Source organism: Labrus mixtus, chromosome 3 (genome assembly GCF_963584025.1).
Source record: "Labrus mixtus chromosome 3, fLabMix1.1, whole genome shotgun sequence".
NCBI classification, from domain to species: Eukaryota; Metazoa; Chordata; class Actinopteri; order Labriformes; family Labridae; genus Labrus; species Labrus mixtus.
This window is the reverse complement of record NC_083614.1, coordinates 26,209,515-26,225,465: the sequence shown is the minus strand read 5'-3', so window position 1 is coordinate 26,225,465 and position 15,951 is coordinate 26,209,515. Positions and strand designations below refer to the sequence as shown.

Sequence of the window (15,951 nt, the reverse complement as noted above, 5' to 3'; positions counted from 1 at the left end):
GAGGGGATTTTTTTAAACAGAGATCCCACTGTGACATCACAAGGAGAGCAAATTTGAAACGGAGCATTTTTCTCTGTGTTGTAAGACTTATGCAGACCACAATCAAAACACTGGATGGATTTATTTCACATTTTGTGGGTCAGCAGACACTCAGGTTACCCAAATATATGGATAAGTGGACACAACATCTCTCTCTGTACACTCTGATTCCTTTCCTTGGCTCCTCTCCTCTCCTCTTCCTCCCGGCCAAGTTGGAAGTAAAAGACAGGGCAACACGCTTTAACAAACATCTGTAAAACTCAGGTGTGAAGCACATCTGCATAATTTGTCCTAAAGTTGTGATTTTAACAGTTTAAACACAACTTATATTCATGTGGATTGCTTGCTTTATGCAGTGAATGAAGCTACAAAAAGGTATGAATGGATACACTCCTCCAGTAGTCTAAGTCTCCTCTCTCCTCAGGATGCTCTATGGGAAATTCTTCATCCTTCAAAATGACAGGAGGATGACAGAGGGAGATGACGAAAAAACCCCAGATCGTTTTAAATGACAACAATTTTGGTACTCAAACAAAACATTATGGAAGTCCTACAGACACGCATTCACAGATAATATTTTGAGTTTTTCTGTGATTAGCAGTAAATTTCAGTTGTTTTCTCGAGATCTCTGCTTAATTATCCGATTAACTAAGCATAGGGATCCAGTGATAGCGAGTCGTTTTCTCAAAAACCTCAAGAAATTAACTCAGCAATTTTATATAACTTATCTCCAGATTACACTTAAAGAAGTCGAGACCTTGATAGAGTAACCGGATCATACTGGTTATCATAGGAGAACAGAGTACAATAAATATGGATGTATGTTCATGAAGAGCTTTCGTACAATAAAACCCACAAAAACAAATTAAACAACACAAGTACTATGGAACAAATAAACTCAACTTTATTTATATAGCACTTTAAACACAACATAGTCGATCCAAAGTGCTGAACATTGCAGAAAACAAAGCATTAGAAAGTAACAGACAAGAACAACAACAATCAAAAAAAGAAAAGAAACAATTGACAGTAAAGTCCAGTGTATCACAAGACTAACAGAGCTATGGGTTCTGTGCTTGACGGGTTACTGAACATTACAGGCAATTGAGTATTAAGGTGAGTTTTAAAAACACCAATAGTAGGAGAGAGACGGATGTCTGGAGGCATGAGTTCCACAATTTTGGTCCTGCAATAGAAAAAGCACGATCCCCATTGGCACCTTGTCCTGGATCTATAGCACTGACAGAAGGTTTTGTGCAGAAGACCTAAGATCTCTCACCGGCTGATATGGGGACAGGAGGTCTGAGGGGTAAGCGGGGTCAAGTCCATTTAATGCCTTAAAAACAGTAACACATAAAGAGTTGGTATGTTCTTATGTACATATTTGACATGCAAATATCAACAACATAATCTACATCTTAAAAAATGTTGGCACTTCTTGTATATTTTTGGATTCTCCTCCCCCTTGTGACAGTTTTCAGTATGTGCAGCACTCCTGGCAATGTGAACTACAAAACACACGACAGATCATGAAGAGGCTTTTATTCTTTCCTCAATGCATACCTCCACCTGCTGGACACTGTGCAAAATGCTCCTGCAAAATCAGAGTGCGGTAATCAAGTTGTGTAAAGTATCCACTTAATTCTAAGGATGAATGTATTAGAATTTGGTAGTTAATAGGAATTAACTTAATTAGAAATATTTTTGCTTGTAGCATCATGACCAGATGCTGAAGGCTCCTCCACTATAAAAAAACAAAACAAAAAATATCATCACTTTGACCGAGGCCTCAAGGCAGCTTGCCCAGATAAGAGTCGACTATGCCCCAGGAAGACCGCATTGAAAGGAAGCTGGCCAAGTACCAGGGACTTCTGGAGGATTGCCGGACACAGAGGGTGGGAAGCACACTGCCATCCGGTGGAAGACGACTGCAGTCTGCTCTCTCAGAGTCTACACCCTGCTCGGCATGAGAGGGCTCTTGCAGAAAACGGCCATCAGGACTGCAAAGTACGCAGAAGCAAAAACCTCCAGATGGCTTTGGATGAAAAAGGGGTGATCCATGACATAATGCTGCTGGGGTGCAAGTGGAGGCTTGATCGTCCCCGGAGAGGGTGTATGATGTTGAAACACCCAATAAACATCACTGGAGATGCATCCCAGTGCATCTGTAGGATGTAACATCCATCCAGTGAAACATTTATTCAAGTATTCTTAGTTCGTTTTCAATATTTTGTTGACTTGAGAGTTTAAAACCAAGACAAGAGCGCAGCATGTCCATTTCTCAAACATCACACAGACAACAGCTTCAGTGCAAGAGTTGGATTTTTATTGTTTTTAACCGTCAACACAATCAGCAGAGAAACAAGGCATGACAAAAAGACAGAAAGAGACGTGATGGAATCAGATTTTGTTGAAAGCTGCTACGTCGACACTCTGGATCTGAAACAGACCAAACACAAGGAAACATGAATTTTACAATATGTGAAAGCGAAGATTTCAAATGTGCTTTTAGTTTCCCCAAAACAGTTTTGTTACTTTATGGAGAGGATTTTAACTTACATAGTCTTCAAACTTGGTGATTTCCTCCTCCAAGATGTCTGTTCCCACCTTGTCGTCCTCCACCACACACGCTATCTGGAGCTTCTTGATGCCGTAACCCACCGGGACCAGCTTGGACATTCCCCATAACAGGCCGTCGGCTTTGACGGAGCGCACGCATTCCTCCAGCTTTGCCATGTCGGTTTCATCATCCCACTTAAAAAAATAAGGCAGGAGAGGTGTAAAGTGTCAGAATCTGTCAAATGTATAAAGCCTGTTTTTTATCGTTAGTTTGTTAGAAATGTAGGGTTGACTTACAGGTTTAACGTCAAGTAAGATGGAGGACTTGGCGATGATGCTGGGCTTCTTGGCCTTTCTCTCGGCGTACTCTTTCAACCGCTGCTCTTTGATTTTCTCTGCCTCTTCGTCTTCATCGCTTCCAAACAGGTCAATATCGTCATCATCATCCTCTTCTTCCTCCACCTTTTTAACCGGCGCGCTGGTCTTCTGCTGGACGGCTGTGCCCTGAAAAGAGTTCAATGTAACCACATTCTTAGAAAAGAGGTCTGTGGTGGTGGACTGCAGATAAAACTCAACACAAGGACCCAGTTGTTAAAAAAAAAAAAGCAATCTGATCGGAGCAAAGTGAGATCCGATCTTGAAAATCATCCTGATCCCAGCATAAGGCAGTATTCAGATTGGATTGAAGGAACAAAATTCAACACAATTTTTAAAATTCTGAGGAAATGTTTAGACATTCTAACCTTAGTTTGATATCGAAATGCTGAAATGCAACCCTGACATAAAACATGCTGTATATTAAAAAATTTGAAGATTTTGTCCCCATGAAAAAATTCACCAAAATGCTGTAAATATCAGATAAAACATTCAAAGCAGCAGTCATGGTCTGTTATCCAAACTGCTTACTTCACTACTAATACATACTGATTTGGCCAAAAGGCAGTACATGTAGTATGAAGTCCCATTTAGAGCACAGGTAATCCAGATTTGGCTTCCATTAAAAGTCAGTATCTGGACCAGGTAAAATGGATTACCTGATACTGGATAGTTTCCATGCACAGATCATTCTTATTCCAGGTTTTAACTCTTTTGAACTTTGGGCCCCCAAATGTGTGCTTTGATGAAAAATGCAGGTGTGAACTCACATTTGTGTAGGGGACTGAAGGAGCGGGAGCTGAGGTCACCGCAGCAGGAGAATTCTCCAGAACAGATACCCGACACTCCAGTTTGGAAAGAGCGGCCCTCAAGTCTTCCACCACTACAGAAACGGAAACAAAGGAGATGACCATAAGCACTGATGAAACTGTCATTTAAAATCAAGCACTTTGATCAGCTGTCAAATTTGATGAAACATAAATGTTCAGTCAGTTATTTTTTTTATGTTCAATCCTTGATGATTGACAGTTGCAGCATCTTGCGATATATATTGTTGTCCACATTCCTTAGGATTGGTAGTTTGTCTTCAAAGAAAATAAGCTGATGACCATAAGTCATGATTAACAGACTTAACCGTTCATTTGGACTGCAGGTACAAAGTACTAAATAAATACTGAAGTGCAACCTTTTGTTTTTGCTCTGATTCCCGAGGTTATGTAGGATTTTTTTTTTCATTTGTTACTTTGAAATGTGTGTGGTGAGCCCACTCCATCTACCTAACAGTTTCATAACAATCAACATTAAAGGAAGAATGCTCCAGCATGAAACCAAAACAAACAAAAGAATAGCGGAGGTGTCACTGTTAGGCGACACCTCCGCTATTCTGACATGACTATTATGTGACATCCAAATGATCAGCGAGTATGTTCTTCTTCTTTTCTCTAGTCCTTGACTAAAACAGCTTTTATACACAAGGCCGTCCAGTCCATGTTAACACGGCTCTGACAACAGTACAGCTGTCGGGACTCGAGCTTCTCACTCTTTGTAGACAGTCGTGACTCAGAGATGTTTACAGAATATACTTGATTTATGCTGTATTTTATGTGTAATATGTTGCACGTTCTTCCTTTGACACACACTAATGAAGCCTTATTCTTAAGAATCTTGATTCCAAATATGTTGAACTTTTAACTCAGAAGTAATTAATGAACGCAGAATGTGTGAAAATGCAAACAGGGGCTCTAAAAATACACACCCTGTGCTTCAGGAGTCTAGACATGCAAGCAAAGAAAACAAAAGCGCATTCATAGATTTAGAAGTGGACAAACAAAGGTACCTTTTTGTAAGCTGTGTTTCTCCAGCTCCAGGCTCTTAATTCGACAGACCAGCTCTCCTTGATCAGCTGCACTGCTGCTCTGCTGCTGCTTTGGGTAGACACACAGAGAAATAAAATCAAGAAAATTCAATGAGAGCAATATCTGCAGGCCAAATCACACAGCGAGTCTTTTGATCACACTCAGGACTAGTAGACAGCGTGAACACAAAACGCATAGCCAGCGTCCCATTTCAGAGACGTCTACAGCCTCAGACAGTAACACAGGGGCTAGAGTCTGACAGCAATATCAGTGAGAAGCAGCTACTTGGATCGGGTTTGCAAAACTCCACACACACACACACACACAAAAAAAATCATCTAATGGCAAAAAAAAAGCTAAGCTAAGGGTTGTACTCTAATACACTGGAGCGTGGATGTGAGCCAGGTGGTTTCAGGGACACACACGGTTTGGACGGCACTTACAAACTGGGACTGTTGGCTCAGGGAAGGTTGACCAGACCCTCTGTTACACAGTGTGGACTTCAGCTGGGGGGGGTAGGAGGGGAGTTCAAGCATGAAGAAGGGAGGGAGGGAGGAACACAACTGAATGACGTGCACAATGCTGAAGGAGAACAACTGAGGATACACCATTGATATGAGAGGTTTCATGGTAACGTCTCCAGTGTTTCCCCGACATTGACTCTAATACAACCCAAGGATGTTTGTCAACTATAAATATGTCCGATGTATTCTTAAAGACAGAGTCAGCAGCTTTTCCTAAAAAATAGGAATGTCTTCTGCCTGGATTTTCATGTTTTGGTTGACTCGAGACGTTTCAGGGCGGGGAATTCACGTGTTTTCACCCAGCCAATAAGAGCGTTCAGGGGGATTTGATAGTGGATACAATTTAGCAATTGCTCATCATTCAAACCAATGAATATTGCGGACATAGCGGTAAAGGCGGGAAATATAATCACAGCTTTGGCCAAAAGCTTTGCTAAATGCCAAGTGGGTAAAGCTTGTTCAAAAACGAGGGTGAACCTTGAGTTGGACACAGAGTTGGTCTGTTTTTTGGTGGACAAGCAGGTACCAAACACAGTCGGTCAGCTTGTGCTAGCTCGCTAAATTATCGATTTTTCCATTACAAAGAAATGTTATGTTCTCAGGAAGGCTGCAGTGTACAAGCTGTAAATGCATGCTAACCCTGCGGTGAGTGTGCGCCTCTGGTGGAAATGTTCCCATGAGGAGGGGCCCAGTTTGGATGTTGTGTATACTGACTTGTTGCTACTGACTGACCGATGTAACAAACTAGGATGAATAAAGGAGTCTGAAACATGTTGAATCTGATCACAATTTTAGGCAGCAGAGTTGATACAAACACATAAGACATGCTCCCATGTTTCCAAGCAGTTTTTTTTCCCAATAATCCTGTTGAGGACTTCACTAATAAAGGTTACAAATGGAGTTACAAAAATACAAATATTCTCACTAGTCTATGAACATGAGTACAGGAGGGTTCAACCTCAGCACATTTAGTGCTTTGACTTTGACTTATATAGAGAGGTATAGGAGAGAAATGCTTTGCTTTAAAGTTTCCCTTAGACCTTTATTAAATCCCTGACACATTTAAAAAAAAAAAAAAAAAGGAGTGGAACATGTAGGATAAGAGGCAGATACAGGGAATTGTCTGTACTTACTCCTGCTAGAGATTTCTGGATGTTCTCCCGGGCTCGAGCAATGTCTTGCAGAATGCTGTTGGCTCCAGCATCCTGTGAGAAAACGAATACAACGCTGATTAATAATTTTGCCCTCACCCTCCTCAGCTCACATTTTGCTCTTTATGTACAGTGTGCAAAGGCTGCAACAAGATTTAAACTTCACATCAAATGCAAGTCAGATTTTATCCAAATTGGATTCATTATAGTGCAAGAAATATTTATAAAAGATTAACAAAAGTTTAGGAAAGTGTCTCCAGGTTAGGCCTCAGTAATAATACATGAATCCTACACCATTGTATTTTACTACAATGTCAGAATTTGATCGTTTTTGAGAATATGGAGAGGAGAAATTCACCTGAACCTGACTGAAACAGAGGTCAAAAAGCAAAGATAAACAAAACCTCTGAGTCAGTTTAGTACCTGTGTTGGTTGTGGGGTGCCGTTCACCTGCTCATAGAAGCGTCTCTCCGCCTCGTCGTAGCGAGGTTTGTCGAACCAGATCTTCTCTTGGGCCAGAAAGTCGGTAGAAGTCATGGTGCTACAGAGGAGAGAGCGAGGAAGGAGAAGAGAGGGATGTGTGAAAAGGACAAAGGAGGTCAGGGAAAAGAAAAGAAAAACCGTATTACTACTAAACACCAAACACAAAAAGAAACTTTGAGTGACAATGAATGGAAAAATGCAACAATGGTTTGGGTTCATACAGCATCAGTCAGTCGGGGAAAACTGAAAGCGAGCAGCGAGAAATAAAATATCAATGAACCAAGACGAACCCAAAGAAAGGAAAGATGATAAATGAAAAAAGGGAAATTGTTCACGCATTCAACGCATGAAAAAAAGAAACAAAACCAATGAAAGAAAACTGAAACATCAGAAGCAGCTCCATTCTCCTGGTGTTTTCATACTTGTCCCTCAGTGGGGTGATGGAGGCAACGGACGCTGCTTCCGGCCTCCGACCTTTCTTCACCCCCACAGCCTCACTTCCATTGCAGCCGTGGAAACGACTCTCTGCGGCATCATAGCGCCACTTATCCAGCCACACCCGCTCGCTGTCTGGGTGAAGGAAGTGGCAAACGCCTTCCCCCGACTCCTCTTCTTTCTCTGAGACCTCTGCTGGCTCCTCTTCTTCCTGAATCGGGAGCAGAGCGTGGAACACTTCGGCTTTCCCCTGCATAACCGCCCTCTTCTCCTCCACCACCACAACTTCCTGCTCCTCCTCTTCCTCTTCTTCTTCTTCTACAAGGCTTTGAGGGTGGTCGCTACTTCTGGAGGTGGATGCAGAGCTTGAACGTTTGGAGGAGTTGTTCCCGTACAGATTCTGGTAGAAGGCTGCTTCGGCGCGGTCGTACAGCGGTTTCTCCAGCCAGACGTCCCTCAGCAGCTCGATGGGGATGCGAGGAAGTCCGTTAATTGACTGCCTGTTTGTTGGCGTCACCACTGCTTGTTGGACGACAGGGGTTGAAGGGGTCGGGGCTAAAGACTGATATCCTTCATCAGGTGTTCTGGTTGTGATGGAGCGGTTGGGTGGAGAAGGGATGTTCAGCGAGTTGGGAATGGATGGCTGTGCGGTTCCTTCAACAAAGCGTTGTTCCGCTTGGTCAAAGCTTGTTTTGTTCACCCACACGTTCTGGACGACATGGTGGCAGGCCATCTGATCGCCATGGTGACACAACAGTCCTGAGGAAGATGGAGCAGAGGTGGATGGAGAGTTTGAGTTTTTCTTTCGTTGGACCGGGGTCGAACGCTTTGACTGGGTGGTCCCATTTGAAGAGCTCGCCAGCCAGCACTGGTAGAGGCTCTCAGCTTGCTCGTACATGCTGCGCTCAAACCAGATGTTAGCGCACTCAGACTGGAGGCCGATCAGTCCAGAGTGGGGGTTTGAAGGCTGACTGGTCTTTCTGTCTGACTTCTCTCCCTCCTTGGTGTTACTTGCGACCTTCTCCTCAGGGCGACTAGCAGAATTGGATGAGCGTTTCTTGCGGCGCTGGCGGCTTTTACCACTGCGCTTTCCATCTCCGTTCAAGCTGATGCTCTCTGGGGACGAAGACTCTCCGTTTCTTTGACCCGACTCGGTCTTGATCTTAAACCCCGGTGCCGAATTCGCTGATCTGTCCACCTGACAATGGCTGGGAGGCTGATCGCGCTCCGACTGATCCGATGCAGAGCAATGGGAGGTCTTCTTAGACATCATCTTTGATCCGTTGCAGGAAATAAAGACAGAAAACAACAAGTACAGGCTTTTGGATTAGTTAGAGGGACACAGGAAGGGTTAAGAGATACAAAGGGATTCATCTATTAGACTCAGTACAGCAAATGCATCATTTTAAAATAGACATTTGTACTGGAAATGTGCGATGATGACACTACAAAATAGGGCCTGGAAAGTACTTCAAAAGATTTGATCAGATGAGCAAGCCATGCATATCAACTACAATGTTTTTATGGTTTTAGAGTCAATTTCAAGCAGATATGGAGTGAGTCTTCCGAAAGGCAGCCTCCAGCTAGCGCCTATAATAGCTGTGTTATCAAAGCAAACAAATCCTTTTAGAAACCCAACACTGCTTTCGAGACACTTTGGGTAAATAATTGTGAAAGTTGGACAGGCAGAATCACTCCCATGACTCCCTGCCAGCCTCGACATCATCTTTTGTTATCGTTTTGATTGGCAGCCCCCCGGTGGTAGAATTGACATACGGTGCATTTAAAATGAGGCACAAGACTAGGACTGCATCATATAAAAAAATATAGTATTTTGACAGATATGTCTGTAATACGACAATGATCAATGGGAAGAAATTTTATATTCTCATTTGAGTTGTTAGCAAAATTATTATGGAGGACAATAGTTGGGTTTTCCACTATTAAACAATGTTTTTCCTCTGATGAACACATTTTGTCAACCAGGGCGTCGCTGTAAATTCTTGACTTTATAACTTGTTTGAATATTGCATTCGGCTAAACATCACTATTTAATTGTGCAGCCCTTTTTTAGGAATAGCATGAAAGGGACATAAAGAAGGTGAAATGCTTCAGGCAAAAGATTAATCTTTTTTGGATTTAATAAGAATACATGCTGACATTTAGAGATCTGTGAAATGCACTGACATGCTCATGCAGCCAACTCGGGTTTTGCTGTCAGAACGTCACACGATTCATGCTTTTTTTTTTTTTTTTTTTTTTAAATGGCGTTTCACTTTTCTGTTGCAATACAGAAAATGCATTCCCTTAATGTTTCATCATGTGGAAGGCAGTAATACTGAAAAGCATCAACACACGACTGAACACAGATTGGGACACCGTTTCTGGGAAGGCATTTTCTGCTTAATATGTTTGACAAAAAAATCTTCTATTCAAGCTCTGAACTCACCTTGCTTTGTAAATGTGTTGAGCTTAAACTATTATCAAAGTCAAATGCTCAACACGTTCTTTTCATCCAGTTAACCGCAAGCCATTGAGAAAGAAAATTAACAATCACCATCTTGCAAAACAATGTCACTTATTAAAAAAAGGGTCTAAAAATAGCAGTGGAAACAGACAAAAGAAAGAAAACTCAAAACGACATAAAGGTCAGTGTTATAAAGGAATACTCACTTGTCAAATTCTGAATGCAACATGAGAGGAAAGAAGCTACGCGTTAATTATTTCTCAACATAAACCTAAGGCTAACAGATTTTTTAAGGTTACCCCTTTAGTCGAGAATGATGACTGATATAAAAAAACATCTTGTAGGGGGTTGTGCTTAATAACACAGCCTTCGTTTTTACCAACAACTTGGATGCATCCCAAAGGTTTTCCACTGTATCCAATTTCTCTCCAGTCAAATGGAAGGAACCTGGGGCTGCACTTTCCCCAGCCATCACAGAAAATGATCAGGCTGTCAAAGCAGTTCTTTAGCAAGTACATGATCCTAATTAGGCGATCAAACACAGAGACTGTGATATAAAAAACTACGATTTGGAAGTTGGTGCTGTTTAATGTATTATGTGTGGGAGACAGACTGTAAATATTAATGGACGAAGCCTAAAAAAGAGCTTTTTTGAACAGGGTTTGTATTTGACTTTTGGTGCTTCTGCAGACAAGTGGACCCTCGACAAACTGCAATATTTTGCGCTTCCACATTGGCTTTGTTTTTCAACACTGGAGGTTGCCGCTTGAAAGGGTGACTGTTGTAATTTGAAACAGTTAAGCACACCATTGCAGCAGTTTATGCTCCTACAAGAACAAAATGTGACCACAGGGAATTAAGATATATGAACATCGATTTGTTCATCATTTGTTGTGTGGGTTTGTTTGGTCTATTTTTTTTTTTTAATCAACAATCTAATAAACTAAAAGATGAATTTCCAAACTACTGCAGCCGTTTAGATGTTCATAATACATTTAGATATTGTGCTGAATATCTGCATAAAAACTATCTTTATCTCTATCAGTTAGTGCGTTTGCCCCAGGCAATAGTCCTCCAAGCGGGCGGACCGGGTTAAAGTCTGACCTTTGGCTCCTTTCCCACTCTCTGACTCTATCCACTGTCCTATAAATGCATAAGAAGTCCCCCCAAAATATTACATTTTATTTAATTCCTGGGCCAATTGAATATAAGTATAAACTTTATAGGGCCATTTGTCATTTTGTAACCCATGAGCCATTGCTGTGATTAAAAATGCACGATTGTGCTGGATTTCTTGCCAGATTTGATAATTTTTTAATGTTATTTTCCTACTACAAGATATAAAGATTCACCCCTTTAGACGCATCTAAATGGACAGCCAGGGCAAAAACTGTCATTAACCAGCCAAAAGCAGGAGATATTCTATATTTTCAAGAATCAAAAACAAGCCCCTTGAATGCATTCTGCCTTTTCTACTCTATTTTCTACTATTTGTGTGTGCAGCATATTTAGCAAATGTTAACACAGGAGGAAACAGCTTGCTGCTATTTTAAGCAGCACATTAGTACCAATTTGGTGCTCTAGTAGGTATTTCTGGCAGCAGGACTGTGTGAGTAGGGATTGACTAAAAATAAACTACTGTGTCCATGTTTATAGTGATGAAGGAACGAGTCAATCCAGTGTAACAGCTCACTGGTGTGTTCTTAAGGCTGACTAAACTCTTACAAAGTCAAGCCTGCTAGGATGCAAGACTTAAGGCCGTAGGTAGGGAGGCCTTAAGATTGTAGCGGAGTATTTCCTGCCTTTCATGTTTCAAGCAAAAAAAAATGTACGCATGCATAATAAGTTCTTGTTGTTAAATGGTCAGCAGTTAGAACAATTACACTGCCATGTCTATTTAATCAGTAACATTTTTTGAAGTCTGCACTTCAAGTAGACTCAAGAAGTCTGCAGGAAGTCTGAGGAAGCCACTTATTGAGTTTAACATATAGCACATTTCAGCAACACAGCAATTCAAAGTGCTTCACACAGCAATCAAAAGCATCATGACAAAGGAGAAAAGAGCCGTTTAGACAGCCCTGAGGACTTGCAGACTTCAGGGGCACATGCTTGCAAAAGTCTGCATGCTGCAAGGATGGTTACGTCTGGGAATTTATGTTCAGCTTAATGGTTTTTGGAGACATCTGAGGCACAGAGGAATATGATATATCAGGCTTTGGATACATAAACAACGCTTCAATTTAGTGTTTTCTTTTGTCTTTGCGTAAGGGTTTTTAGTATCGAGGGTTGCTACTAAAGATCATTTTTAATTACAGCTCAATGCTGATGATTTTCTTGGTTACTGGATGTATAATTAATTATCTTCCCATGGATCAATTTATTTACACCTCTGAATATGGCATCCTTAAATTGCTGGTATAAAGCAGGACCGAAATATAATCAATTTGCTAACACAGATGACTCAAGACAGCAAATATATCTAAATTTGAGAATCTATAGCAGGGGTGGGCAACTGGCGGCCCGGGGTCCACATGCGGCCCCCATCAACCCTCAATGTGGCCCTCAGGTCAATTTTTACATATCAATGAATTGGAAACACGAAGAAAATGTGACAAAATCTGCCATGAAATCATGAAAACCAGAAATACGTCCATAATAATATTTGATCACTGGCATATGTTGAGTTAAATTTGAGACATAATTGATTTTTTTTAAATAATTGATTCATAATTGATCGTTTTTGTATACTACAATTTGGCCCTTTGGCAGGGAGAATTAATTGTATGTGGCCCTTGCCGTGGCCCAAGTTGCCCATCCCTGATCTATAGGGATGCACCGATATGGAAAATCAGACCCAATAGCGATGTTTTTTTTATAACGGTGTAAGACTCCGACAACGCCAACATTTTGACCATCAGAACAGATCAGTTTGTCAAATAAATAAACTCTACTCTGATCAGATGTCAGATGTATTAAATGCCATCGTTTGAATATGACACAACATAAAACCATCAGCTACTGACATCGGTTCATGCCACATTACTTGCTGATGGGACAATGTTCGTCAACAGGGCTGATATTGGCCGATACCAATGTAAAAAAAAGAAAACGCTGCTTCAGTGCATCCCCTGTTCATTCATTTAGTATATTATCATGTGATTGATGGGTCTCTGCCAGTTTTATCCCACAAATGATCACTTTTTTTTTTTTTTAAATGTTTATTTGTGGGCTTTATATTTTAGTGATAGGACAGTGGATAGAGTGTGAAATTGGGGGGAGAGAGTTGGGAATGGCATGGGGGGCAAAGGAGCCCTAGATCTGATTCGAACCTGGCTGAAAAGTTTGGGAACCCCTTCACTAGGCTACCAGCGCCCCAAATGATCACATTTTCATTCAGCACTTCCTTGTGGAAGTCACCTCAAATAACCTTTGCCATGTTTCCACTGTCTTTTCTCCTTTTGATTTAAATAAGCTGGTTGATGTGTTGTCCCACACAAGGTGAGTTCACCTACACAAGAGGTTGATATCTGGAGCATGGGTAGATCAATTATCCCGAGAAGAGTGGGGTAATGTTTCCAAGGCACATGTTCAGCTAATAAATATACAAACTGAATATCATTGAAGAGTTTTAATGTATACCCACCTCATCTTAACAGGACTAAAGCATCCTCAAACCCAAATCTGAATAAATCAGTTTAAGTTAATTTACAATACAGATCCTGTTTAAGAGACTTTAAATGTCATGACAGGTCTCACATGAATGCAGAAAACCCTGTCGTGCTGGATGTTACACAATGAAATAAAAGGGGAAAGTTCAAAGCCTCGACACAGATGTCATCATCAAAAGGTGTGCCATGCTAACCTCGTAGCAATATTTCATCTGATACGTAGCCAGGATGAAATGATGTAAGTAGGTGGTTAGTATTCAAATGGGACAACGGCATAACACTGTTTGTTTAAAAATGCGACACCGCAGCTTTAGTTTTCATTTGGACTTTTGTTTAAAAACTGTTTAAATAGGTTGAGGGGCGGAAAATGAAGCCGGCGTGACAGCAGCGTTAGCGTTAGCATTAGCACTAGCACTAGTTAGCCGGTTGCTAGCCTCGGCTAACACAAGCTGTACAACATTGAATATTCATCAATTTACCAAATATGTCGTTTAAATAAATCACAACAGTCATCCCCAGAATGAAACAAAGGCTGTCAAGTCAGCGTCAACGTTACTTACTGCTGTTTTTATTGGTCTTCACGGTGAGAAACGAGGCCGGTGGATGAAACGTGCTTCTCCAGTCGTGAGTGACAAAACGGGAAGGAGGAAGAGGAGGAGGAGGAGGAAGAGGAGGAGGAGCTGGAGGAAGATGAGGAGGAGGAGCTGGAGGAAGATGAGGAGGAAGAGGAGGAGGAGGAGGAGGAGCTGGAGGAAGAGGAGGAGGAGGAGCTGGAGGAAGATGAGGAGGAGGAGGAGCTGGAGGAGGAAGAAGAGGAAGAGGAGGAGGAAGAAGAGGAAGAGGAGGAGGAGGAAGAGGGGGAGGAAGAAGAGGACAAGGAGGAAGAGGAGGAAGAAGAGGAGGAGGAAGAGGAGGAGCTGGAGGAAGAGGAGGAGGAGGAGGAAGAGTACGAAGAGGAGGAGGAAGAGGAGGAGGAAGAAAAGGAAGAAGAGGAGGAGCTGGAGGAAGAGGAGGAGGAAGAGTAGGAAGAGGAGGAAGAGGAGGAGGAGGAAGAGGAGGAAGAAGAGGAGGAAGAGGAGGAGGAAGAAGAGGAGGAGGAAGAGGTGGAGGAGGAGGAGGAAGAGGAGGAGGAGGAAGAGGAGGAAGAGGAGGAGGAAGAGGAGGAGGAAGAAGAGGAGGAGGAAGAGGTGGAGGAGGAGGAGGTGGAGGAAGAGGAGGAAGAGGAGGAGCTGGAGGAAGAGGAGGAGGAGGAGGAAGAGTACGAAGAGGAGGAGGAAGAAGAGGAGGAGCTGGAGGAAGAGGAGGAGGAAGAGGAGGAGGAGGAAGAGTAGGAAGAGGAGGAGGAGGAAGAAGAGGAGGAGGAAGAGGTGGAGGAGGAGGAAGAGGAGGAGGAAGAAGAGGAGGAGGAAGAGGTGGAGGTGGAGGAAGAGGAGGAGGAGGAAGAGGAGGAGCTGGAGGAAGAGGAGGAGGAAGAAAAGGAGGAAGAGGAGGAGCTGGAGGAAGAGGAGGAGGAAGAGGTGGAGGAGGAAGCAAGGAGCAGCAGCGGTGGTGGGGAGATCCTGTGAGGGGATGGGGGAGGGGGAGTTATGAATCATTAATGTTGCCTGGTGCCTTTATGTTGAACCTTTGTTGACTTTACAGTCTGTGGTTGAACTCAATGATGTAGGGAAATCAGTTTTGTGAGTATGACCTCTAGGGGTCATTCAGTTAGTTATGCAAGAACAGGATCCAGTAATAGTAATAAATTGAGTACCTACTTTGTGTTTATTTTTTCAACTTTTGCCCTGTAGTGTCACAAGCTTTTACTCTTTATGACTGCTTCTGTGTTGCTGCTGTAAAAACTTTTTTCCTCAACTCTTATACCTGTGATGCAAGAAAGACTTTGGGCCCGTAATGTCTGAGGTTCCTATGTTGAACCAACATTGAAAGAGATATGTAAGGAGGGTAATCTTTGCAACTCCAATTGCAAAAGAGCAAATGCAGATGAATTTGAGGGTGAACAGGAGTATCACCTCATTAGGCAGCAGCGGGTCTGGGATTGTCACAATGTAAGATTTTTTTTAATTCAATATGATTCCAGTAAAAATCGAATACCTGTTTCAAAATACCGCGGCACCTTTACAGATAAATAAATAAATAAATCTTTACAAGATGACAAATTGACTTGAGAAACATGTGAATCTGAATGGACAACATCTGTGGGTTTTTTTTAAATCTCCTGTACTCTCTAGATAGTATGCATCTTTAAAAAAGAATGGAGATTATTTATGGTATCATTAAGTATGGGTGTATTGACACAGGGAAACATAATTTGCAGGTGGCAGTAGTAGCTCAGCCTGTAGGTACTTGGGGTTGGGAACTGGAGGGTCGCTGGCTTATGTCCCTTTACGGTCT

At 42.1% G+C, this 15,951-nt stretch overlaps 1 protein-coding gene across 9 annotated transcripts; it reads right to left on the bottom strand.

Annotated features, from left to right (window-relative positions):
* Nucleotides 1-2,343: 2,343 nt before the first annotated feature.
* On the bottom strand, nt 2,344-14,255 carry eef1db (eukaryotic translation elongation factor 1 delta b (guanine nucleotide exchange protein)). 9 transcript variants are annotated; one of them, XM_061034289.1, is made up of 11 exons: nt 14,118-14,181; nt 9,872-9,929; nt 7,410-8,695; nt 6,955-7,045; nt 6,487-6,558; nt 5,273-5,335; nt 4,811-4,898; nt 3,744-3,856; nt 2,896-3,102; nt 2,599-2,793; nt 2,344-2,478 (listed from the first exon to the last, which is right to left on the bottom strand). In XM_061034289.1, the coding sequence occupies exons 3-11, from the start codon at nt 8,693-8,695 to the stop codon at nt 2,440-2,442; spliced, it is 2,154 nt and encodes a 717-aa protein (XP_060890272.1). In that variant the 5' UTR covers nt 9,872-9,929; nt 14,118-14,181; the 3' UTR covers nt 2,344-2,439. The 9 variants fall into 9 exon arrangements, with proteins under 9 accessions (XP_060890272.1, XP_060890270.1, XP_060890271.1 ...); XM_061034287.1 differs by lacking the exon at nt 14,118-14,181 and having other exon boundaries at nt 6,928-7,045; nt 9,872-9,935; XM_061034288.1 differs by lacking the exon at nt 14,118-14,181 and having other exon boundaries at nt 4,811-4,895; nt 6,928-7,045; nt 9,872-9,935.
* Between the last annotated feature and the right edge of the window lie 1,696 nt (nt 14,256-15,951).